We start from the raw sequence: 23,183 nt of genomic DNA, 5'->3' as shown, positions 1-23,183 counted from the left end.
TGCTTATGGAAAGCCAGCAGAGAAGGTATCAAATGGCATTCGGGTGACCGTGGGACTCTGCAACCATCGTTAGTGTAAATGTCAGTTGCCAAATGCTCAGATTGTGATTATGAGACCAAGTGGGTGCTCGGACAGCTGAGGATGGTCAAACGTAACACATTTACAGCAGCTGTTGTAACTTCAAAAGGTCGCTGAAAAAGTGTTGTTAAATGAGTGTTTGTTTAGTTAGCAGGGCCAACAGAATAATAGTTGGAGATTAATTTAGTAAGATTTGTAGCTAATGGCCATTTGCCCCAAGTTTTTCTCCCAACAGAAATCTGATCAGGACATGGAGAGAATGAGATGCTACGTTTAGTTATAATTTAGATCTTTATTTTCCTACTCTTTTTTTCTTGCATAATGCACAAGCTGAACTTATGTAAGGGTAAAATGTAAATTGTGTTTGCCTGTCTGAGATCTCATCTCAGGGGAAAGGACAAGGTTATTCAAATAAATGTAATCATTTATAATCATTCTTTATCTCATCGTCAGAGGGAGTGATTATGAGGTTAACTCTTTCCATTCATGTCAGGGCAATTCCTTTCCAAGGGAAAGGCTTATAAAATGGCAAGCCCACCCATCACAAACGAACCTTCCACCGTTGCTTGCAAATTTATAGTTATTTCTTTAATTCAAGTAGAAATTTGTTGATGAAAAAGTATTTCTTTGAAGGCACTCTGAAGGTCTGTTTATATCTCTGTGCGGAACTTCAAGCCAGTGTTGCCTAGTTGTTGAGTGCAGATTTCATCAAGCCGTTGGCTTTGAGCCACTGTGAAATGGTCCTTCCAATCCCCTACGGTGCCTAGTGATGAATAAAACAATTTAGAGAAAGAAGGGAAAAACCTCAACAATCTGAATTTCCAGCATTTTTTCTTTAAGCCCAGTGCTTCTCACTCTTGGCTATGTTAAAATGTGCAGACCTCAGGGAGTTAAACTCTACACATCTTAGCCTGGTCAAGGCCGAGAAACACTCTTCTGACACAACAGATTTCTGCACTCTTTCTCAACCAATTTGTCTGCTAAGAAATCCTTCTAATTTTAGCAATAGCAATAGCACTTAGACTTATATACCCCTTCACAGTGCTTTACAGCCCTCTCTAAGCAGTTTACAGAGTCAGCCTATTGCCCCCAACAACCTGGGTCCTCATTTTACCCACCTTGGAAGGACGGAAGGCTGGGTCAACCTTGAGCCTGGTGAAATTTGAACTGCCAAATTGCAGGCAGGCAGCAGAAGTAGCCTGCAATACTGCACTCTAACCACTGCACCACCGAGGCTCTTTTGTCACCTCTTTCTAGTTATTTTGGGAACTATTCTGGACAACAATATATTACTTCCCTTTTACTCTTCCAACTGCTCAACACAACACAACACATTCCCCTTCCCATCAGATGCAGCTAGAAATTAGTTACTCTCCCACCTTTTCTCATAAAGGGTGACACACTTTGGTCCATGATAACTGAAGGTATGTTGCTGTAATTAGCCATTGGGTTGCCTTTCATGCTCTCAAACGTGGTGTGCTGCACAATCTGATCCAGGACTGATTCTGAAAGCTCTATGTTTAGGAACTGAGCTACTTTCTGGATTTCCTGAGCTGGATTCTGGAAAGGAAAAGAATGAGACATGATGTGAATTAGGTTATGAGAATCTAGTTTCATCCTATAGAAAGTCTTGTTGAGGAGAACATGTTTCTGCGTGTTCTTCACACCCTGTGTTTTGTTGACATCATTAGGAGCTTTTCATTCCACTCATTTAGCTTTTCCCAAAATAATGTTCTCATTGTCCAATTCACATTCATGTTCACATTGTCCAATTAATAAGGCATTCAGATTTTCTTTGACTTGTGATAGACCAGGATCACCAACCCCCGGTCCATGAACCAACACCAGTCAATGGCCTGCCAGGAAGCAAGCAAAGCCCCATCTGTGCACATGCATAACCACAAAACCACGCTCCCAGCTGGTCCACAGAAAAATGCTCTCCATAGAATCAGCCCATGGCACCCAAAAGTTTGGGGACTGCTATGATGGACTAAAATAGACCAGTGGAAAGAATGAGGAAACACAATTAACAAAAAACAATTAACCTTTCCCCTTTGAAATCCAAATCTGTATAGCAATCTATAGCCATCTTTTCAAATGTGATTGCATGGAATCCCAGGGTTCTGCGAGCGATTGCAATTGGAAAAAAAATAAACACTTTTTTTTAATATACAGTGCTACTCAAATGCCAATGTGCTGCTTTATGGTTGGTATGTATGTGTATTTTGTGATTAACAGGCCTGTATTTAAACCTGATCATAATGTATAGGATTTGATTTTCAAAATGTATAAAATTGAGTTATATTTTTCCCTTAAAAATCACTATTAAAAATATTAGTAGAAAAGAAGCGACCCTTATTTGATGATCATTAATAGTTAGAAGCCCTAAGGTTCTCTTTAGTGGAAAATACCACCTGAGTATGTCTGTACATAGAAACGTATGAGAGATGCTTACCTCTTTTATGTCTTCATAAAAGAGGTACAAAATTGAATGATGATCTTTAGCCTCCCACCAACCACGAACATGGTCAAACCATGAGCCATAACTAACTTTAAAAAAAAGAAGGAAAAAATCAGATTAGAAATTAGAAAATGATATATAGTATACAAATCTGCTTCAGCCATTTTCCCAAACTGTAAATCTAGAAAATAATTAACATGGGATTTTCCTGTATTTTTATCTTCTTTTTACAAGAAGTTGTTCACTCCTCACCATGTGTGTTGTTAACCAGAAAGTTCCACTTGTCTCCTGTGTTATAAAATTCAATAAAAGGGTTATCAAGATCACCTACTCCCCTAAAACATGCAGGTAAGAAGCTTTGTTCTTTACATAAATAGCTTCTACTTACCTTTCCCAGCAATGAAATTCTCCAGAAAATCTTCCCACTTTCCTGGATCTTCAAAAATTGTAAGCATGCGAAGGAAATAGAAATAGGAGACAGCACAGTCCTTGGGATTTCTGGCCACATAAATTATCTGTGAAAATAAAACTTATGAAGAATGTAAGTTGATGGAAACTCAATTTACAGAGACTATTTGATGGGTCAGGGCCTTTGCTTGAACTCCAGTGGTGGGTTCTGGCAGCCTCTACTGCCAGTTCACTCAGGGATGCACCGCACACGTGCTTGACACTTGCTGCACACACATGCACAGTGCAACGAAAATTGCTATGTGCAGAAGCCAAAAACAAGATGGCGGTGCCTATGGCACCACTGGAAGAACCAGTTCGGAGACATGGCAGACCTGGGTCGCTGCCAGTTCCAGTCATCCAGGCCGCCAAGCTACTACCAGTTCAGCCAAGCGGGGCCAAACTGGGAGGAACCTACCAGTGGTGAACTCCCTTCCAGATAGTAAGCAAGTCCAATGCTACTTAGAAGTTAGAGAGCTTTAATTTAATCATTCATTTGTTCCCAGGCAAATGATTTAGGATTAGAGCAACCTTGGTGAGGAGGGCAGAATGAGTTCCCAGATTTATATACCTTGTTATGGACAAAATACAAGTATTATAACAATGAGGGATCCTTTGTGCTCTCTGTTTTCTTGCAAATGTTTCATTACCCAAACTAGGCAACAACATTAAGAAGTTTTGTAACAATCAAGGCAAAAAGGGAAAATGCCCTCATATCAAATGTATGTCAGCTGCAGTGGTGGGTTTCTGCCAGTACGGTACGTACGTACCCGTTCTTCAAATTTAGCTTGCCTTTCAGTACTCGTTCGTCCGGTGGCACTGTACCAGAACGCTCCCTCCCCTGGCTCCGCCGCTTGCTCCCCCTGCCCGGTCACCACTTGATATCTCTCTCTCTCTCTCTCTCTCTCTCTCCCTCCCTCCCTCCCTCCCTCCCTCCCTCCCCTCCCCTCCCTCCCTCCCTCCCTCCCTCCCTCCCTCCCTCTCTCTCTCTCTCTCTCTCTCTCTCTCTCCACCTCACCATGCTTACAAAGCATGGCACGAGGGACAGAAGGCCCCAAACCCAACGGGGAGCCTAAGCAAAGGAGGGGGCGGAGAGCTGGGCGGAGGAAGGGTGAAACTCTAGCGAGGGGTGCCTGCCGCCAACTCGACTCCATGCAGAGCGGGTTGCAGAGGATGCCATAAGGTAGGTTGATCAGGACAGTGTGCTGCTGCAAGAAGCTGTGCTGCTACTCCTGGAGATGCATTGCCCCTCTGGGTTCGGCGACTTCTGCTCCTCATGCCGCGGCTTTGCAGCCGCCGGAGTCCTGCACGGATCTCTTTGGAGTGCTGGACAACCTGGTTCTGGGGACCACCGAGCCACTCCCACAAAACTGGCCACACCTACAGAATAGGTTTTAAAAAAAGTGAAACCCACCACTGGTCAGCTGTCACCTTATGGTTGCTTGTTCTTCACTGCTCTGCAGTGACAGACTGCCATGAACTGTGGGGAGAGAAATGAAGTGGGGAATGCTTGGGGAAATGAAAGTAAATACTGTACCTCCTTGAGACACTGCCTCAAGGACACCCAGCTGGAAGAAAGAGTGGACCACATACCAAACTGCGCTTGGACTGATCCTTATGGAAACACATTGCTTGAACCTGATTAGTTATACCAGGATGGGCAGTCTGAGAGAGTTAAGGGATGTAAAAGTAGAACTTAGGGATTTTGGCACACGATTCTCGGTTCAGGCTTTGCAGTAACTTGATCTCCAATAAACTATATCTTTCTCAACAAATGGAGCCAAGGATCATTTCTATTTAGAGGTTTAAGTTGTGGCAGGTCCGACAATGTTGTAGAACAGAACTCTGGCAATGGAAATTGATTCCAAGATCAAATGCATCAGATTAAATTCTGAGTCTGCTGAGGTTCAGTGACATTATCTTCTCCAAGTGAAATGTTTATGAGAGAAGCAAAACATTTAGAAACTTTGGGCTGTTCAAACATGGTTAATTCCTGTTTCCATGCGCTATTCTTCAAATGCAATTTGAAGTCCAACAAGTACCAGATTGCAAAACAGATCTTGTTCACCTCAGAACAAATGCTAGATTGAGAGGATTCTGAAAAAGTGGAGTGCCTGTGCTGTGCTGTAAGGTAGGAAAGCATTACACAATGAAACCCTACACCTTGGTGAACATTAATACACTGAGTAAAGAGTTCCAAATATTTCAATATCACCTCCAATAGTTCTAATAATTCCATATCTTTGAATAACAACCCCCCCCGCCCCCCAAGGTCTAACCTTGCACTTTTGTTCCCAGAAGGAAGTTGGCAGGAGTTGAACTGGAAAATGAGACTTGAGGGTTCGCGGGGAAGGCATTGCCAATGCCAATTCAACGCCTGTGAAGTCAGAGGAGACATTCACACATTGCAGAGTACAGTGTTTAATTCTACTTTTTTCCCTCTGTGCCTATGAGACTCACCTGAGGGCATGGGCTTTGGAGGGAAAAGTTCTATGTAGGGGCTCCGTTCGTTAATGGGTGCCCGGGCACATTTCTGTGCATCTCCTCTATGCTGGACCATGTCCACAATTTCCTGTATCCAGGTCGTCCCTAGCAGGAAGGAAGAAGAATAGCTATAGGGAACAGAGAATTCATCCAGCTGTCATGGCTATCCACATTTCCTGGTTCTCCTTCTCCCACAGCTCTGCCAATCATTCACATGGACTCCTCTTTACCTGCTTTGGGATAAGTGCAGAGAAGAAGGTCATCAGGCCGAGCTTGAAAGCCACTTATTAGATTCCAATTTTCCAACGTTTCTCTGAGCATTGGGATTCCTTCAATTTCCACCAGTTTGGAGGGCTTCATCGATTTGGTTTCCAAGCTTTCCATCTCTGACTTGAGCCCCACCCACAACACAGCAAAATAGATATTATTGTATGGTACTTCTTGGTCACTTCTGTTTCCTTTAGTAGAATTATCAGAATGTATAATCTCCGATCCACTTGCTTTTTCACTTCTATTGTGGACTTTCAGCTTTCTGTCTACTCCTCCCTCTTAACAAAGTTTCTGGGAGGGGCATATCTTTGAGGCAGATTTGGAAATACTAAGTTTCAGGTTAATATTTCTCATACATGAAAACTGAGCAACCAGCCTCTGTCTCCTTTTCAACTGGATGAGTGAATTGTACACATAAAATAATTTTGTTCTGACCAAGACTTTTGATTTCCACACCACATCTCTTAATTATGTAAAGCATGGAGACATGAGCTGCATTTAATCTAAACATAAGCATTGCTCTGCTGGATCAAACCAGCAGTCCATTCTCACTCATCTCCCAGCAAATGGTCTTCAGACAAGACTAACATCTATTGATTTCCCATTTGAATGAGGTATACGGTATATAAAATAAAATGTAATGTCAGTTCTGATCTCATGTCATAAATGTTTGGTGTATGACCACTAACACCACTTTTCGTGGCCTAGAAACAACCTAACATCAACATTAATTTACCTCTTGCATATTTACCCTGGCTTATGTCTTTGAAGTTCTCCTTTTGGTTTATTCCTAAAATGGCAACTATCCTCTGGATGTGGATGGGCTAACAGAGTATCCAATGAGCTAAATGGCTGAGTGAGGACAGGGTGGGGTTTCCTAGCTCCAACCCAAATATTGATGACTATTGTGTAGATTTTATTGTTAAAAACAGATTATTTTCCTAAGGAAATCCACCAGGGTCCCTCATGTTGAAAGAAGGTCTTATTAATGCCATAATGGTGGACTGTGTGAGAATAGTTTCTCAGAAGATCAGAAGTAAGCAGCTGTAACTATATTACTCTATTACTAAAACTATGGACATGTAGAACCTGGCATTTTGAGGTTTTTTTTTTCAAAAAAAGAGACTGATTTCAATTCTATGACATCTCTTTTGATGCTCACAGTAGAAACTATCCTAATTTTAAACCTCAATTTCACTATAAATAGTGAATGCCATTATGATATCAAAAGGCAGGATCTTTTGCTTTATTTTTCACAAATACTATAAATCTACCTAAGATTAATATTCTTGAGTAGTTTGCAATTCCGCTTGTGTAGTTTGCAATTCTGCTATGGTCAAGGAAAGTATGACAAATATGACAAGTATGACAATAAAATATAATTCTTTCTTGCTCTCTTTCTCATACTTCCCTTCTCTTTCACTCTTTGTCTGTCTGTCTGTCTATCTATCTATCTATCTATCTATCTATCTATCTATCTATCTATCTATCTATCTATCTATCTATCTGCCAAATACCACTCACTCATCACAAAATGTCCACAACTGTAAAGCCTACAAACTTGAAATCCGGCATGTATGTTCCTTTTGGCTTTTAGGTGCTTGCTAAGAAAGGATTTTTCAAAATGACCATCAGATCATCAGTGTTTCTTATACAGTATTATATCAACACACTTCGATGCTAAGGAGTTAGATGTTCTACTCCCCTCCCCACCTGAAAGGAACTCTGTTCCAACTTCCAATTATATACATGCATGGCCAGTACGTGACTCATCTAATTGTGGGCTGGGAGTTTAGACATTCTACTCCCCCTCCCCTTCTGAAAAGAATTCTGTTCCAACTGCCAGTTGCCTTATATTAACATGCTCTGATGCTAAGGAGTTACACATTCTACATTAATTTTCAAGCTTTAAGTGTCAATGTATCAAGCCTGATTGTAATTACTCATTTACAGGGGGGGGGGGTTAATTCTGTTTTGGTCTCAAGAATAAAGAAATGAGCTGAAAATCTGTACGCCAACTTTGTCATTCATTTAGCCGAGCAATTAAGAACCAGGAAATTATTGTGAAGTTATTGTTACATTTTTTAAAAATAAGTGCAGCATCCACTTATTTTTTCAGATCAGCTGATCCACTGGTAATGACAAGAATTGACCAACTGACTTGTCGCCAAAACTGGACATTGTGGACTGTGAGAAAGAGTGACTGTCTCAAAATCAGCCATCTGACTTTCATGCCTAAAATGGGGCTAGAGCTCACAACTCCTGGTTTCTAGCCTGGAGCCTTAACCACTTTCCTTAAGATGTTAATATGGATATTGCTATGGTTGATATAATTTATAGCTGTCAGTTCTGAACCCCATGATGATTTGGTTTCCTTCTCTGAACTTGTACCAAACACATGTTTACTCCAAGCATTTAGCAGACTATTGGGGACTCTATAATACAATTCCACTGATTAATTGTTCTAACTGTCAGGAAGTTTCTCCTCAGTTCTAAGTTGCTTCTCTCCTTGATTAGTTTCCACCCATTGCTTCTTGTTCTACCCTCAGGTGCCTTGGAGAATAGTTTGACTCCCTCTTCTTTGTGGCAACCCCTGAGATATTGGAACACTGCTATCATGTCTCCCCTAGTCCTTCTTTTCATTAAACTAGACATACCCAGTTCCTGCAACCGTTCTTCATATGTTTTAGATTCCAGTCCCCTAATCATCTTTGTTGCTCTTCTCTGCACTCTTTCTAGAGTCTCCACATCTTTTCTACATTGTGGTGACCAAAACTGAATGCAGTATTCCAAGTGTGGCCTTACCAAAGCATTATAAAGTGGTATTAACACTTCACGTGATCTTGATTCTATCCCTCTGTTGATACATTATGCTCTCCAGGACTAAAAATAAAGATCATCCCACAAAAGATAGATATTTATCTTATTTTATTCTGTTGTTCATAAACCTTAATTTTAAACTGGTCTAGATCCATTCTGCGTGACGTGAGCTACATTTTAAGGATTAAGTTTGAGAAGAAGGGAAGGAAGAAAAGGCTGGTTAATTTCCTTAATCAGTGGGGATCACAATCGTAAATAACATTCCCTTGCCTTCTTATTTTATTTTGCTATTCATAAGCCTTGATGTTGATGGACTAGATCTATTGTCCGTAGGTAATGTGATCAATATTTTAAGGATTAAGTTAGAAATAAAGGGAAGGAAGGAATGGTTGATTTATTTGCTTAATTAATGTTATCACCCGTGTAAATAACGCTCCCTTGCCTTCTTCCTGAATAACTCTTCTTCAGCCAGGGATTGCTCCAGCCAGATACTGGAGCGTGCAGGCAACTTGCCAAAGTAATCTGCAACATTGTCTGACAGCTTCCTTTGCTTGCTTGGAGAAGGCCTGCAGGGAAGCTCCCAAAAGGCAATAAACATGACTGCGGAACATTGCAACGGTCATAGGTTCAAGTCAGTCAGACTGGGATCACATGATCGCAAGATTGGTGGGACAGCCACAACTTGGAGGATTGTCACAAGTACCACTCTTTCAGTGCTGTAGTAACTTTGAAAAGTTGCAGAACAAGTGGTTTTTAAATGAGGACTACCTGTCTACTTAGCATAGCCAAGAAGGAGAAGTTTAGATTGGCAAGATTTTTGAATATTGGCCATTTGCTGCAAATTTTCTCCAAAAACAGATGTGATCAGGGCAAGGAGAGCAGGCTATGCTGTGTTTGGCTATAATTTAGATTTTTGATCGTCTTTGTTCTCTTTTTCTTCTTTTTCTTGCACAATCCACAAGCTGAATTCCTGTAAGGATAAAATGTACCCTTACCACAAATTATGTCTGCCTCTCTCTTTGGGAAAAGACATAATGCAAAGGTTATTCAAATAAAATGTACTCATTTTTTATCTCCTCATCACAGAGAGTGATTAGGAGGCTAATCCTTTACGTTCCTCTCGGGAATTTTTTCCCAAGGAAAAGGCTTATAAAATGGCAAGCCCATCCATCCCAAAATGGCTGCCTTGCTTGTAAATTTGTGATTATTTCTTTTAACTCAAGTAGAAATCAGTCCGAGAAAAAGTTTTGCTTGAAGGCATTGTGAAGTCTACTTATAGCTCTGTGCGGAACTCCAAGCCACTGTTACCTAGTTTTTGGGTGCAGATTTCATCTAGTTGTTGGCTTTGAGCCTCTGTGAAGTGTTCCTTCCAGTCCCCTACGGTGCCTAAAGATGAGAAAAACACTTAGAGAATAAGACAAAAAATATTCTCAACAACATGGATTTCCAGATTTCTTTCTTCAAACTCAGTGCTTCTCAATCTTTGCCTTGTTAAGATGTGTGCATTCTGAGGATTGAAGTCAACACATCCTCACATGGCCCCAGCTGAGAAATGCTGCTCTGACCCAGTTTTCAGAACTCTTTCTCAGAGCCGTTTGATTGCTAAGAAGCCTTTCCTCCCGGTTCAGCCCGGTTCAGCTCGAACCAGTAGGGACAATTGTCCCTGGTTCTGTGAACCAGTAATTAAAAAAAGCTTCTGAGGATCACGCAGCTCAGCTGTGAGCCGCACTATCATCAGAAGCTCCACCCCCCCACCCCGCGTTTTAAAGCATTTTTCCCTGCCTATTCGCCCGAACCGGCAGGAAAAAAAATGCTTTAAAAAGTGGCGATGGTGGAGCTTCTGACAGTCGCATGGCTCATAGCTGATCCGCGCAATCGTGGGAAGCTCCCCCCCCCCCACGCTTTTTAAAGCTTTTTTTGTGCTGCTGCTTCGTGTGAATAGGCAGGGAAAAATGCTTTAAAAAGTGAAAAAAAAGTTGGCCATGCCCACCCAGTCACATGACCCCCCCACCCCCGCCCACCAAGCCACGCCCATAGAACCGATGGGCAAAAAATTTAGATGTCACCACTGCTTTCCACTTTGGATAAGTTGGAAACTTATCAATGAGCGATCCAACCTAGACATACGGAGAAATTTCCTGACAGTGAGAACAATTAATCAGTGAAATGGCTTGTCTTCGGGAGTTGTGAGTCACTGGAGGTTTTTTAAAGAAGAGACTGGACAGCCATTTGTCTGTCATGGTCCAGGGTCTCCTGCTTAAGCAGGGGGTTGGAGTAGAAGACCTCCGAGGTCCCTTCCAACTTTGTTATTCTATTACTGTCATCTTTGTTCCAATTGCTTTGGAAATTATTGAAGACAGCAATATAATATTTCCTTTTTATTTTTCTCACTGATTAACACAATCCCAAATGCTCCCCTTCCCATCAGGTGTAGCTAGAACCCGTGGCTCTGGAGTTGCATGTGGCTCTTTCATTCCTCTGCTGGGACTCCCTTTCACTGGTCGGCTCCATAATTGATAGAGTTAGGGTTAGGGCTTTTGATTAGGACAGGTAGAGGAAAAAGGACGTTGTGCTAGGAGGAGCCTCTATCGTGGGGGAACTGGACTTCTGGTCGGCAGAGGAAAAAGGACGCTGCGCTAGGAGGAGACTCTATCGTGGGGCAACTGGACTTCTGGTCGGCAGAGGAAAAAGGACGTTGTGCTAGGAGGAGACTCTATCGTGGGGGAACTGGACTTCTGGTTGGCAGAGGAAAAAGGACACCACACTAGGAGGAGACTCTATCGTGGGGGAACTGGATTTCCGGTTGGCTTCAGAATTGAATGGGGGACCCTTGTGGCTCTTTGAATGTTTAAGGTTGCCGACCCTTGAGCTAGAATTTTGTTTTTCTCCCACCTTTTCTCATAAAGGGTGACACTGTCTGGTCAAGGAGTGAAGAAGGCATGTTGCTATAATTAGCCATTGGGTTTTCTTTCATGCTCTCAAATTTAGTGTGCTGCACAATCTGATCCAGGACTGATGCTGAAAGCTCTATATTTAGGAACTGAGCTACTTTCTGGATTTCCTGAGCTGGATTCTGGGAAGGAAAAGAAATATTAGAATGAGACATGACGTGAATTAGGTTGTGATAATATAGAAAGTCTCATTGAGAAAAGATGTTTTTATGTGGTCTTCACCCTCCTCATGTTTTGTTGTCATAATTAGGAGCTTCTAGCTAATTTATTCATTTAGCTTTTCTCAAAGTAACTTGTTTTCTCACTGACTGATCAATACGGTTTTCAGATTTTCTATTCATTGTGATAGACTACAACAGAGCAGTAGATATAGGAGAGTGAGGAAAACAATTAATGAAAAGTAGATGCCCCTTTCCCCTTCGAAATACAAATCTGTTTAGCAGTCTATACCTTTTCAACTGCAAATGCATGGAATCCCAGGGTTCCGCAAGCAATTGCAATTGAAAAATAAATGAAAACTATTTTTGAACTTTGCATGGCAAACAAAGATATCACACACAGTGGGATGAATTTTTATATACTGTACCTCAGACGCAAGTCTACTGTTTTATAATTGGTGTGTATGCGTAATAATGTTGTGATTACTATATCTATATTTGAACCAGATCATAATCTGTAAGTGATTTCCCCCCCTCCCCTCCATCTTACATAAAATTGTGCTATATTTTTATTCCTATTGCTTAGGATTGTGGTTTTTAATAAGTTTACTATTCAATATTGTCAGGTTATGTTTCTGATTTAAATAGCGTAAATTAATTTCTTATCTCAATTGTGGTTGATAAATCAAGGACCATCTATAGAAAAAAAATGTGAACCTTGTTGGTGAACATTAGTAGTAAAAAGTTCTAAGGTTCTCTTTAATGGAAATTATCACGTGAGTAAGTTTGTACATAGAAATGTATGAGAGATGCTTACCTCTTTTATGTCTTCATAAAAGAGGTACAAAATTGAATGGTGGTTTTTAGCCTCCCACCAACAACGAACATGGTCAAACCATGAGCCATAACCAACTGCAAAGAGAAACTCAAGTTAGACATATAAAAGGTTAAATAATATCAAACTGAAAATCTAAACTATAAATCTAAAAAAAAAATTTAGCACCAGATTTTCCTGTATTTTTATCTTCTTTTTACCAGGTCTTGTTCAATCTTCACCATGTGTGTTATTAACCAGAAAGTTCCACTTGTCTCCTGTATCATGAAACTTAATGAAAGAGCTATCAGGATCACCTGCTCCTCTAAAACATTCAGGTAAGAAGCATTGTTCTTTACATAAATAGCTTCTACTTACCTTTCCCAGCAATGAAATTCTCCAGAAAATCTTCCCACTTTCCTGGATCTGGAAGTATTTTGTTCATGCGATGGAAATGGAAGAAGGAAACAGCACAGTCCTTGGCATTTCTGGCCACATAAATGATCTGTGAAAATAAAACACAGGGAACATAATTTGAAGGAAGTTCAACTTATGGGAACTATTTGATGTGTCCAGGCCATTGGTGATACCCCTTCCACATAGCAATCAAATCAAATTCTGCTTAATTTTTCAAGATCAGTCAAAGTTGATTAAGTGATGTAACCTCACCTAAATCTGATCCAGTGGAAAGAAAAATTTAGTGTAAAAGTTTCAGACTTTTTTTCTGGACTGCTGAAGCTTTTCTTTCTTGATTGCTGCTGTGACTTTTTTTGCATTTTTGTATTTAATTAACTGTATTTAATTCACTTATATCAAATAATTTATTTAGAAATTAGGCCCATTGTATATTGCTATAAGTTGGGAAAGCATTATGGAATGAAAGTCTACAGTAAACATTGATATACTGAGTAAAGAATTCCAGATCTTTGAATAACAACCCTCCCCGCCCCCCAGGGTCTAACCTTGCACTTTTGTTCCCAGAAGGAAGTTGGCAGGAGTTGAACTGGGAGATGAGACTTGAGGGTTCGCGGGGAAGGCATTGCCAATGCGAGTTCAAAGCCTGCAAAGTCAGAGGAGACATTCACACATTGCAGAGTAGAGTGTTTAATTCTACTTTTTTCCCTCTGTGCCTATGAGACTCACCTGAAGGCGTGGGCTTTGGAGGGAAAAGCTCTATGTAGGGGCTCCGCTCGTAAATGGGTGCCCGGGCACATTTCTGTGCATCTCCTCTATACTGGACCATGTCCACAATTTCCTGTATCCATGTGGTCCCTAGCAGGAAGGAAGGAGAAAAGCTATAGGGAACAGAGAATTCATCCAGCTGTCATGGCTATCCACATTTCCTGGTTCTCCTTCTCCCACAGCTCTGCCAATCATTCACATGGACTGCTCTTTACCTGCTTTGGGATAGGTGCAGAGAAGAAGGTCATCAGGCCGAGCTTGAAAGCCACTTATTAGATTCCAATTTTCTAACGTTTCTCTGAGCATTGGGATTCCTTCAATTTCCACCAGTTTGGGCCGTTTGATAGCATCCAAACTTTCCATCTCTGATTTGAAGTCCATCCACAACACAGCAGAAACTTCTTGGCCACCTCTGCCAGGGCTCTGATTCCTGTGCCACAGTTGTCACGATGTACAGTGTCAGATCCAGTTCTTTTTCAGCCCTGCTATGGACTTTCAGCTTTCCTTCTGCTCCTCCCTCTTAACAGCTGCCAAAACTGGCATTCAACTTCAATAGATATGGGTGGAGCATATCTGTTGTGACAGAATTGAAAATACTTGTATGCTTCAGGTAGATATGTGTAAACTGGGCATCCAGGTTCCCTCTGTTTTTCAGCTCAATTAATGGATTACATATAAAATGATTTTGTGCAAAAGTTGCTGATCAAGACTTCTGGTTTCCTCACCAAATGTGTTAACTATGCAAAGCAAAAGTAGGGCATCCAGAAGACTCGAGTGGAAAGTTATGTTACAAACTGTATTTAATCTAAACATATGAATGTAAGCAGTGCTCTGTTGGAGCAGACCCCTGGCAACTCTAGCCTAGTAGTCTGTTTTCACAGTGGCAAACCAATTGCACAAGGGATCCCATGAGTCTCTCAATAGATGGCCTTTAGACAAAGCTAATAACTACTGATCTCCCATCGGTATGAAATATGTGGTATATAATATTAAATTTGGTTCTTTTTTTGTCAACAATTTTATTTTATTCAAAAGGTCAAACTACACATCCAAAAGAAAAAGATTAAAGATAAAGCAAAACTAAACTTTGAAAAAAGTGAATTAAGAAAAGGACAAAAATACAAATTATCCTTTCCAATTAAATGCTGTTCAAATCCATTGCAACAATAATATCCCCCCCCCCCCCCGCAAACAGGTTCAAAATTTATGAGTACATCAGAGATCGCTTCCGGTTTCCGAAGGCGACGGACACTGGGCGTCCGCTGTTCGCCTCTCCGGTGGGCTCCTTTTAGGAGCACAGGCGGTCTCTGAGGGACCACCTGCCATAGGGCGGCTTGCTGGAACCCCCAGAATCGGCGGCAGCTGGGGGGGGTGTTTCCAGCCTCGCCTCAGGAGCCGGGGAGCGAGGGGGGTGCATAGCGCAGTAGTCGGCTGCCTGCACCTTCGCTTAATGGATTCCAGAAGGAAGCAATTAATCAGAAGTAGCGGCTGAAGTGCTGGAGGTGAGAAGTTCGCTCCAATCTCTCTAACCCTCTTTAATTGATGAGCAGCAGCCTTTTGTAAGTTGTGGATTCAATCTATTTGAAGTTGGAAGATTGGAGGGGGTTTCTTTCACCCCCCTCGGGTAAAGTGGCATTTGGACTATCTCTCAATCTCGGAATGGAGAGAGAGAGAGCAAAAGTTGAATCAGTCACTTGCACTAACTATGTGAGAAAGATTTATATCACAACAGCAAGAGGTGATTGTTGAGCTGTTTTAAAAACTTTATGGAAACTTTTGATGTTCTGCTCCCTGGTTCCCTGTGAAGGGGGGAGGCAAGATGGCCTGCTTCTCTCTTCTTTGCACTTATAAATGAAATTTGCCTTTTGAAACTACCTTTGAAAAAATTCCTGGCTTTATATTATTACTCCCCCCTGAAGGACTCCTGGAGTTCCTCCTGTTATATGGTCTTTCTGGATTTGGATTATTTGATTTTCTTTTTTCTTTTTGGCTTGGAACTGTGATTGAGGATTAACTCTCACTTTTGGACTTGCCTGTCTTCTCGGACTCACCCAGCTGCACGCTCCACAGACGCCATTTCTTTTGCAAAAGATTTACAGTCATCTCTGAACTCAGACAAATGGGGCCCAGAAAACCACCTTCAGGCAAGGCAGCCTCGGCACCTACCTCTTCTACATCCAGCCCAACGACTCAACAGACAAAAATTCCATCATTTTTACAACAAGAAGGGACTTGAGAGAGTTCAAAAGATTTATCTGTTATCCAAATGTTCCAGGCTCTTATGAAGGGACAAAATGAGTTGAAAAAAGAGATGGCAGATTTTAAAGAGCTCAGAGGTGTACAGCAGCAAACAACAGAAAATAAACAAAGAATCGGTATGCTGGAGGAGGGTGCGGCCGGGCTGGGGGAGGAGGTTAAGGCAGTCCAGAAGGGGAATAGAGAATTGGAAAATTTTATGGCAAAAATAGAACTTGATAGAATGTCCTTTTTTCTCAGATTCCAGAACCTATCGGAGACAGAAGATCAAGATCTTAAGGATATTATGAGTACAATCTTAGCAGAATATATTAAGAGAGATAAAGAACAGTTGTGGTGGGATATAGATCTGGTTTACAGGATCAACTCAGCATATGCCAGAACACATAATGTTCCAAGGGAAGTACATGTTAAATTTCTTAGGAAGATCATGAGGGATGAGGTGCTAGGGGCCCAAAGGGGGGGACCACTAAAATATAAAGACAAAGAAATTACCATTCTTAAGCAAATTCCGGAAAAAAAAAAGAGATAAGAGGAGGAAGTATTCCTCCAGAATTTATGAGTACATCTATTTGCAACACAATTGACCTGTCATACATTACATATTTGAAAAAAAATAGTTTACAGGTTAAGCAACAGAGAAGTTAAAGTTCAATGCTCTCTGTTAACAGTCTGTTATTGTCATTTATGTATAGAAAGTCTACAGGGTTTTTTATTTACCACAAGTCGACCAAATCATTATCTTTGTGTCCAAGGTCAAATATCTTTGTTTGGTTCTTAATAATAAAACTTTATCTTGGGTTTTTAATTGGGAAAAAATAATTTTGGTTCTGATCTCATTCCATTATTTTTTTGAAGTATGATAATAGACATGCATTTTTGAGGCCAAATATAATTCTAGGGCCTAGAAATAATCTAACATTGACTTTAATTTATCTCTTGCAGATCTAGCCAACCGTATCTATTTGTCAAACATTTATCCTAGCAATTAAATCCTAGGAAGTTGTTGTGAGGTTGTTAAGGTTAATTGAGTCAACCCTGATTCATGGTGACTGAAGGAATAAATCCATGCTTTTAAAAAATATTTTGGGAGTAGCTCAATGGTATTTTCATCCTAGGGCTGGGAGAAAATGACTGGTGTCAAATCCTCCAATTGGGTTGTATCTAAGGCAGAACTAGAACTCATGGGCTCATCATTAATAACTACACAAAATTACTGTCCTGCAAAATTTCCACCTAGTACAATTAAAGGAAGAGCCGCAGTGGCACAGTGGTTAGAGTGCAATACTGCAGGCTGCTTCTGCTGACTGTCAGCTGCCTGCAATTTGGCAGTTCGAATCTCACCAGGCCCAAGGTTGACTCATTCTTCCATCCTTCCTAGGTGGGTAAAATGAGGACTCAGATTGTTGTGGGCAATATGCTGACTCTGCAAACTGCTTAGAAAGGGCTGTAAAAGCACCGTGAAGCAGTATATACGTAGGTCTAAGTGCTATTGCTAAGAGAGCCAGCTTGGTGTAGCAGTTAAAGCACCAGGCTAGAAATTGGGAAACTGAGTTTTAGTTCCACACAAAGCCAGTTGGATAGCCTTGGGCCAGTCACTTTCTCGCAGCCCTGGGAAGCAGACAATGACAAACTGCTTCTGAAAATCTGCAAGAACTTGTGCAGGCAGCCACCAGGAATTAACACTGACTCAAACACACATAACACAAACAAACAAAAACAAAAACCCACACCCCAGCAGCTAAAGGGGAAGTGTGATGTGGGTGCACCACATGGGCATATGAACTGTGGAGCACAAACAAAAAAGCTAAATTAATGTGAATACACATGTTTGTTATTGCATAGGGTTAACTTATTAAAGCTCTGAAAATTTTATCTTTAAATTAGCAAGGCAAGCACACTTGCAAATACGGTTTTAGGCTTTCTTGAAAAATAAGGAAAAAAGAATATTTCCACATTCTAAACACTAATCCAATACACAAAACAATAGAAAAACACGAATGCTTATTTATCCTTCTATTTAGTAGCTCAGACAAAGAGATATATAAATTACCTCGTGTTCTGGGAAATTATGCAATTGCACCTGTTAGAGATTTTTGGGATGAATTGCTCCATGAAAGTAATTTGTCAGCTGAGTGAACTTGAACATAAATCTGTAGTTATGCATATTGGATCTTATCTTTGGTTTGTTATATCCTGTAAATCCATGGTAGAATGGCATAAGAAAACAGATATGTACATTGCATAATTAAATCAGATTCCAAATAATATCTTTTATTTCTATCTCACCATTACCTTGTCAAGTTAATCTAGTTCCTCTTCCATAGCACTGCTATTTGTACTTGAGTTAATGCAAGTAAGAAAGTCAGTAGGTGAAAAGTGAAATTCCTAATGAATGCCAGGTTCTTCTTGGTACCATTGGAAGAAGACATTTCCTTATTGGGGGTCTATGATGGTCTGTTTAAAATTCTCTCTAGCTCAAATTTAAGATGTATTACATGACAGGGCAGGAAAAATCTGTATAAAAGAAGGTAAAATTCCTCATTTCCAATCCGATAGTCTCCTTGGAACTAAGTTGAAAGAAAAAGACATGCTTGCTTAGATGCTAATCAAAGGATATGTTGCTAAATTATAGTTTCTCTACTTGTACAAAGTAAAATTAATTCAACTAGCTAGAACCTGTTTCTGGAGACCCTTAATGAATGATACAGCACCTTTGAGCCCCCAACCCCCAGTTGAGTAGTGATTCAGATCTCGGTTTCACTTTTCCTGGATAAACCTGGGCTGAATTGGTACTGTATTTTCATTTTTAGACTGGAAGAGGTTATTTTGCACATATATCATACAACCTCTGTCTACCATATATATTCTAGTTAAATGGGGAGCAAAGAATTCTATTTGCTTCAGTCACATTAGCTACCGTAGCTAATGGTACAGAACACTGTTTGCACCCAGGATATATATATGGAAGTTTTCCTAAATAATGCAAAAGATTTCAAACCCTAGGAAAAAAAGTATATTTAATTTATTTATTTACTGTCATATATATAGAGGCATCAGGGATTTTTATTTTGAATAAGTATTTGATTAAACAGCAACAACATTTTAGTATCTCTTCCACTCAGCACATCTGGAATCACTTCTTGACTGATACAGCAACTGACAATGAATGGAGCTGGGGACTTAAAGGTTGAGAGGCCAAGTTGTTCATTTAGCATAGGTGAAGGTCCAGGTGAAACGTGTAAACTTAGGGTTAAGTAATATTAAAAAGCAAACATTCTTAACTACTCCATCAGTTGGGGTCTGCAGACCTGGAGGAAAGCCAAACACTGAGGCATATGAAAAGAAGAATTATTGTTGTCCTGAAGAACAAGAACATTGAAAGGCCAGAAAAAGCTTTACCTGCTGGTAAGATCAGACATTGAATGAAGCAGAGGAAAGGCACCAATAGGATGGGATAAAATCAAGAAAGCACAATTCTCTGATGTTATCTTTTCTCTCCAAAACCAGAATATGGAGCTACCTTCTAGCCTTGAAAATTTGGACCCCATATTTGTCAAACGTTGCTCACTGATAGAGATCGAAGGAGTTTCTTTGCCCACCACAACTGCAAAATACTGGGATCAGATAAAAAGCTTCCAGGCACGGCCAGATGATCTCCTCATCTGCTCTTACCCCAAAGCAGGTAAATGTCAAGGAGATAAATAGGAAGACTCTGACATCTAAGTGGGGGTGGGGGTTGCCTCCCCCCCAAAAGGCATTGGAAGTAAAGGTCTACATGCTGTGCTGCTTAAGTGTTTTATTTAAATATTTAAAGAATTCATTAGTTAAAAGGGCTTACAAAAATTGTAATTGGACCTTTTTTATTCTTGGGCTTACAAAACAACTGATACTAGAGCAAAAGAAAAGGCTTGAGGAAGGAAAAGGAAAAAAATTGTGTGATGGCAATTGATTCAGTAGACCAGACTGTATACTGTATGTACTGTGATGCAGTGTATTCTGCTTTTCCCTGCATCTATTTTCTCTCTGGGATGATGTGATATCTCTCTCCCCCCCCCTCTCTCTCTCTCTCCCACCCACCCTCCCTCTTTTCTTTCTTTCTTTCTTTCTTTCTTTCTTTCTTTCTTTCTTTCTTTCTTTCTTTCTTTCTTTCTTTCTTTCTTTCTTTCTTCTGTTATTGAATTTAACCTTAATCTACTTTTTCTCTTCTTAAGGTAAAGTTGGTTTCTCAGAAGCTTTTTCTGTAGCAAGTCTAAACATCTAGATGGTGGAGAGACAATGGGAAAGGGTTCAGAGCAGTCAAGATGGCGGCCTTGAACTAAAACCCCACCTCTTTTAAAACCTGAGAGAGATAGGGTTTTAATTCATGGTTTTGACAGACATGTTGACTTTGTTGATCCAGCTATGGATGCCCATAGGAGAGTAGACCCTCAAGGTTTTACACTTTCTCTGAACTCTTTACACTTCTTTTTTCCAGGGAGCACCTGGTTGCAGGAAACTGTGGACCTGATCCAAAATGCAGACAATCTGCAGAAATGTGCTCAAGCCCCCATCTACAAGCGGATGCCTTTTCTGGATATGTTTCCTCCAATCACCTTTCCTTCAGGTGAGCATCTGCGGTGAGAACGATGAGAATCTTTGTCAAAACTTTTCCTGAATGTTTTTCCAGACTTGGACAATGTTGTTTCAGACTTGGACAATGCAGAAGCAAGGCCTTCTCCACGCTCACTCAAAAGTCACCTCCCGGTTCATCTTCTGGCTCCATCCTTTTGGGAACAAAAGTGCAAGGTCAGGACAATTGGGAGGGGTGTGTGTGTGGAATGGTAAGAAAGCAGCTTAATCTAAATTGAGATTCCATGTAAGCACCTATTTCCTGGCTTGATGCAATGTTGGCATCAAGTTTGGTATCTATGACTTGATCAAGAATTTATAAAATCTTGACCAAATCCATGTTCCTCCTTCGACTTTCAAAGTTAGGAGTTCTTTAACAATATTTGTGGCTTAGCCTTTTCTTTCTTTTTCTTCTTTTTTCTTCTTTCTGGACCAAACACCATAGATAGAGCATGGGCATTGCCTCACTTAGCAGTGATAGGGAGGGAAAAATTCCCTTGTTTTCCCCTTTTCTTCAGATAATCTATATTGCCAGGAATGTCAAGGATACCGTGGTTTCGTATTTCCACTTTCATCACATGAACAAAACCTTGCCACATCCAGGAAACTGGGAAGAATTTCTGGATAAGTTCCTTGCTGGGAAAGGTGAGTAAAACCTGCCTGGAGAGCTGCAGTTAGTCCTTGATCTATATCAGTTTGTATAAATGACCATTCAAAGTCACGATGGCACTGAAACAATTTACTTATCACCATTTTTTACACATTGCACCATCCCCTTGTCCCCATTGCAGCATCAAAATTCAGATGCTTGGCAACTGACTCATATTTATGACAGTTGCAGAATCGCACGGTCAAATGATCACTGTTTGCGACCTCCTGACACACAAAGTCAATGGGGAAGCCAGAATCACTCCACAACCATGGTACTTAACAACTGCAGTGATTCAATTAACAACTGTGGCAAGAAAGGTTGTAAAAGGGGGCAAAACTCACTTAATAAATGTCTTGCCTAGCAACAGAAATGTTGGGCTGAATTATGGTCATAACTTGAGGACCTGTATTTCCTCCAACCCATGCCACATTCCACAACTGAAAACCATGTTATAACCATGCAAAAAAAAAAAAACCTGTTATCAGGATAATGAAATATCGAGAAAAAAGGGGGGTACAAATGTTGCTGATTTGGGGGCCATGACTGAAAAAGTTTAGAAGTTTAGAGACTCTTCAGACATGCAGATTGGGTGCTATCTTACAATTGGATATACTAGCTTGTAGTAATTCCCTTCATTTGCATGATAGTAGAGTTCCATGGTTAGGTGGCAAATTAGCACCCTACGGTTTGCAATGGTTCATCAAAGACAAAAGGGGTCCCGGTGCAATTTCCTGACCTTCACGTTGTATGTTATTCAATCCAATCAGTGTAGCCCTGGAAGGGACCTTGGGGGTCTTCTAGTCCAACCCCCTGCTCAAGCAGGAGACCCTATACCATTTCAGACAAGTGACAGTCCAGCCTCGTCTTTAAAAACTCCAGTGATGAAGCACCTACAACTTCTGAAGGCAAGCTGTTCCACTGGTTAATTGTTCTCACTTTTAGGAAATTTCTCCTTAATTCCAGGTTGCTTCTCTCCTTGATTAGTTTCCATCCTTTGTTTCTTCTCTTTCCTTCTGGTGCTTTGGAGAATAGGTTGACCACTTCTTGTTTGTGGCAGCCCTTCAAATATTGGAACACTTCTATCATGTGCCCCCCTAGTCCTCTTTTCTCCAGACCAGCCAAACCCAAATTCTGCAACCGTTCTTAATATGTTTTTGTCTCCTGGCCTTTAATCATCTTAGTTGCTCTTCTCTGCACTTTTTCCAAAGTCTCAACATCCTTTTCATAATGTGGTGAATAAGATAAGTCCTGTTCTACAGGTAGTCCTTGACTTATGACCACAACAGAGCCCCAAGTTTCTGTTGCTGAGATAGTTAAATGAATGTTGCCCCATTTTATGAACTTTCTTGTCACAGTTGTTAAATGAATAACTGCAGTTGTTAAGTTAGTAAAACGGTTGTTAAGTGAATCTAACTTCCCCATTGACTTTGCTTGTCAGAAGATTGCAAAAGGTGGTCATATGATCCCAGGACACTGCAACCGTCGTAAGTACATGTCAGTTGCCAAGCATCATTGGGGATGCTGCAACGGTCCTAAGTGTGAAAAACTCCCACAAGTCACTTTTTTCAGAGCTGTTACAACTTCGAACAGTCATTATAGGAATTGTTGTAAGTCGAGGACTATCTGTATTTTCTTTCTTTCTCCTTGAGAAAAGAGGTTGAAGTAAATTTTCCAGTGTTCTCCGATGTCTGTTTCTAGTTATCTGCGGCTCATGGTTTGACCATGTCTGTGGCTGGTGGGAGGCCAAGAAACGTCACCCGATTCTCTATCTCTTTTACGAAGACATGAAAGAGGTGAGAAGGTTCCCTTTCCGTAACAAACTTGCCACAAAAATATTTCAGGGAAGGAATTCAATGATACAGGCCCCTCTTTCTCAATTGGGTCCCGTGGAATTTTAAGGTTTTACAAGAGTTGATGAATAAAAAATAGACAAAACTTTGTTTCTTGAACTTTGTGCAATGCCAACGCTCATAGGAATTTGAACATCTATGAGCCACAA

At 40.7% G+C, this 23,183-nt stretch overlaps 2 protein-coding genes across 3 annotated transcripts in view; one reads left to right on the top strand and one right to left on the bottom strand.

Moving 5' to 3' along the window:
• LOC309401758 (sulfotransferase 1C4-like) overlaps positions 1 to 23,183 on the top strand; it is a 38,430-nt gene that overhangs the window by 13,706 nt on the left and 1,541 nt on the right. The window contains exons 4-10 of one of the 2 annotated variants that reach the window (XM_081970982.1): positions 12,708 to 12,821; positions 19,218 to 19,329; positions 19,432 to 19,606; positions 20,399 to 20,527; positions 20,612 to 20,709; positions 21,051 to 21,177; positions 22,883 to 22,977. In XM_081970982.1, the coding sequence (XP_081827108.1) occupies positions 19,435 to 19,606; positions 20,399 to 20,527; positions 20,612 to 20,709; positions 21,051 to 21,177; positions 22,883 to 22,977 (621 nt within the window). In that variant the 5' untranslated portion in view covers positions 12,708 to 12,821; positions 19,218 to 19,329; positions 19,432 to 19,434. The remainder of the gene's footprint in view (positions 1 to 12,707; positions 12,822 to 19,217; positions 19,330 to 19,431; positions 19,607 to 20,398; positions 20,528 to 20,611; positions 20,710 to 21,050; positions 21,178 to 22,882; positions 22,978 to 23,183) is intronic. The other variant, XM_081970983.1, reaches the window with a different exon arrangement.
• The window catches only part of LOC309401355 (uncharacterized protein), a 91,544-nt gene continuing 69,005 nt past the window's right edge, over positions 645 to 23,183 (bottom strand). Inside the window, exons 5-17 of the mRNA XM_081970425.1 lie at positions 12,862 to 12,988; positions 12,487 to 12,581; positions 11,453 to 11,633; positions 9,869 to 9,946; positions 9,469 to 9,530; positions 6,477 to 6,564; positions 5,701 to 6,018; positions 5,447 to 5,575; positions 5,266 to 5,363; positions 2,928 to 3,054; positions 2,534 to 2,628; positions 1,458 to 1,638; positions 645 to 841 (exon numbers count right to left, since the gene is read on the bottom strand). Coding sequence (XP_081826551.1) covers positions 729 to 841; positions 1,458 to 1,638; positions 2,534 to 2,628; positions 2,928 to 3,054; positions 5,266 to 5,363; positions 5,447 to 5,575; positions 5,701 to 6,018; positions 6,477 to 6,564; positions 9,469 to 9,530; positions 9,869 to 9,946; positions 11,453 to 11,633; positions 12,487 to 12,581; positions 12,862 to 12,988 — 1,692 coding nt within the window. The 3' untranslated portion in view covers positions 645 to 728. The remainder of the gene's footprint in view (positions 842 to 1,457; positions 1,639 to 2,533; positions 2,629 to 2,927; positions 3,055 to 5,265; positions 5,364 to 5,446; positions 5,576 to 5,700; positions 6,019 to 6,476; positions 6,565 to 9,468; positions 9,531 to 9,868; positions 9,947 to 11,452; positions 11,634 to 12,486; positions 12,582 to 12,861; positions 12,989 to 23,183) is intronic.

This window comes from Natrix helvetica, assembly GCF_964273705.1.
Source record: "Natrix helvetica genome assembly, chromosome: Z".
NCBI classification, from domain to species: Eukaryota; Metazoa; Chordata; class Lepidosauria; order Squamata; family Natricidae; genus Natrix; species Natrix helvetica.
Note: the sequence above shows the minus strand (reverse complement) of the source record. Positions and strands in the feature narration are given on the sequence as shown.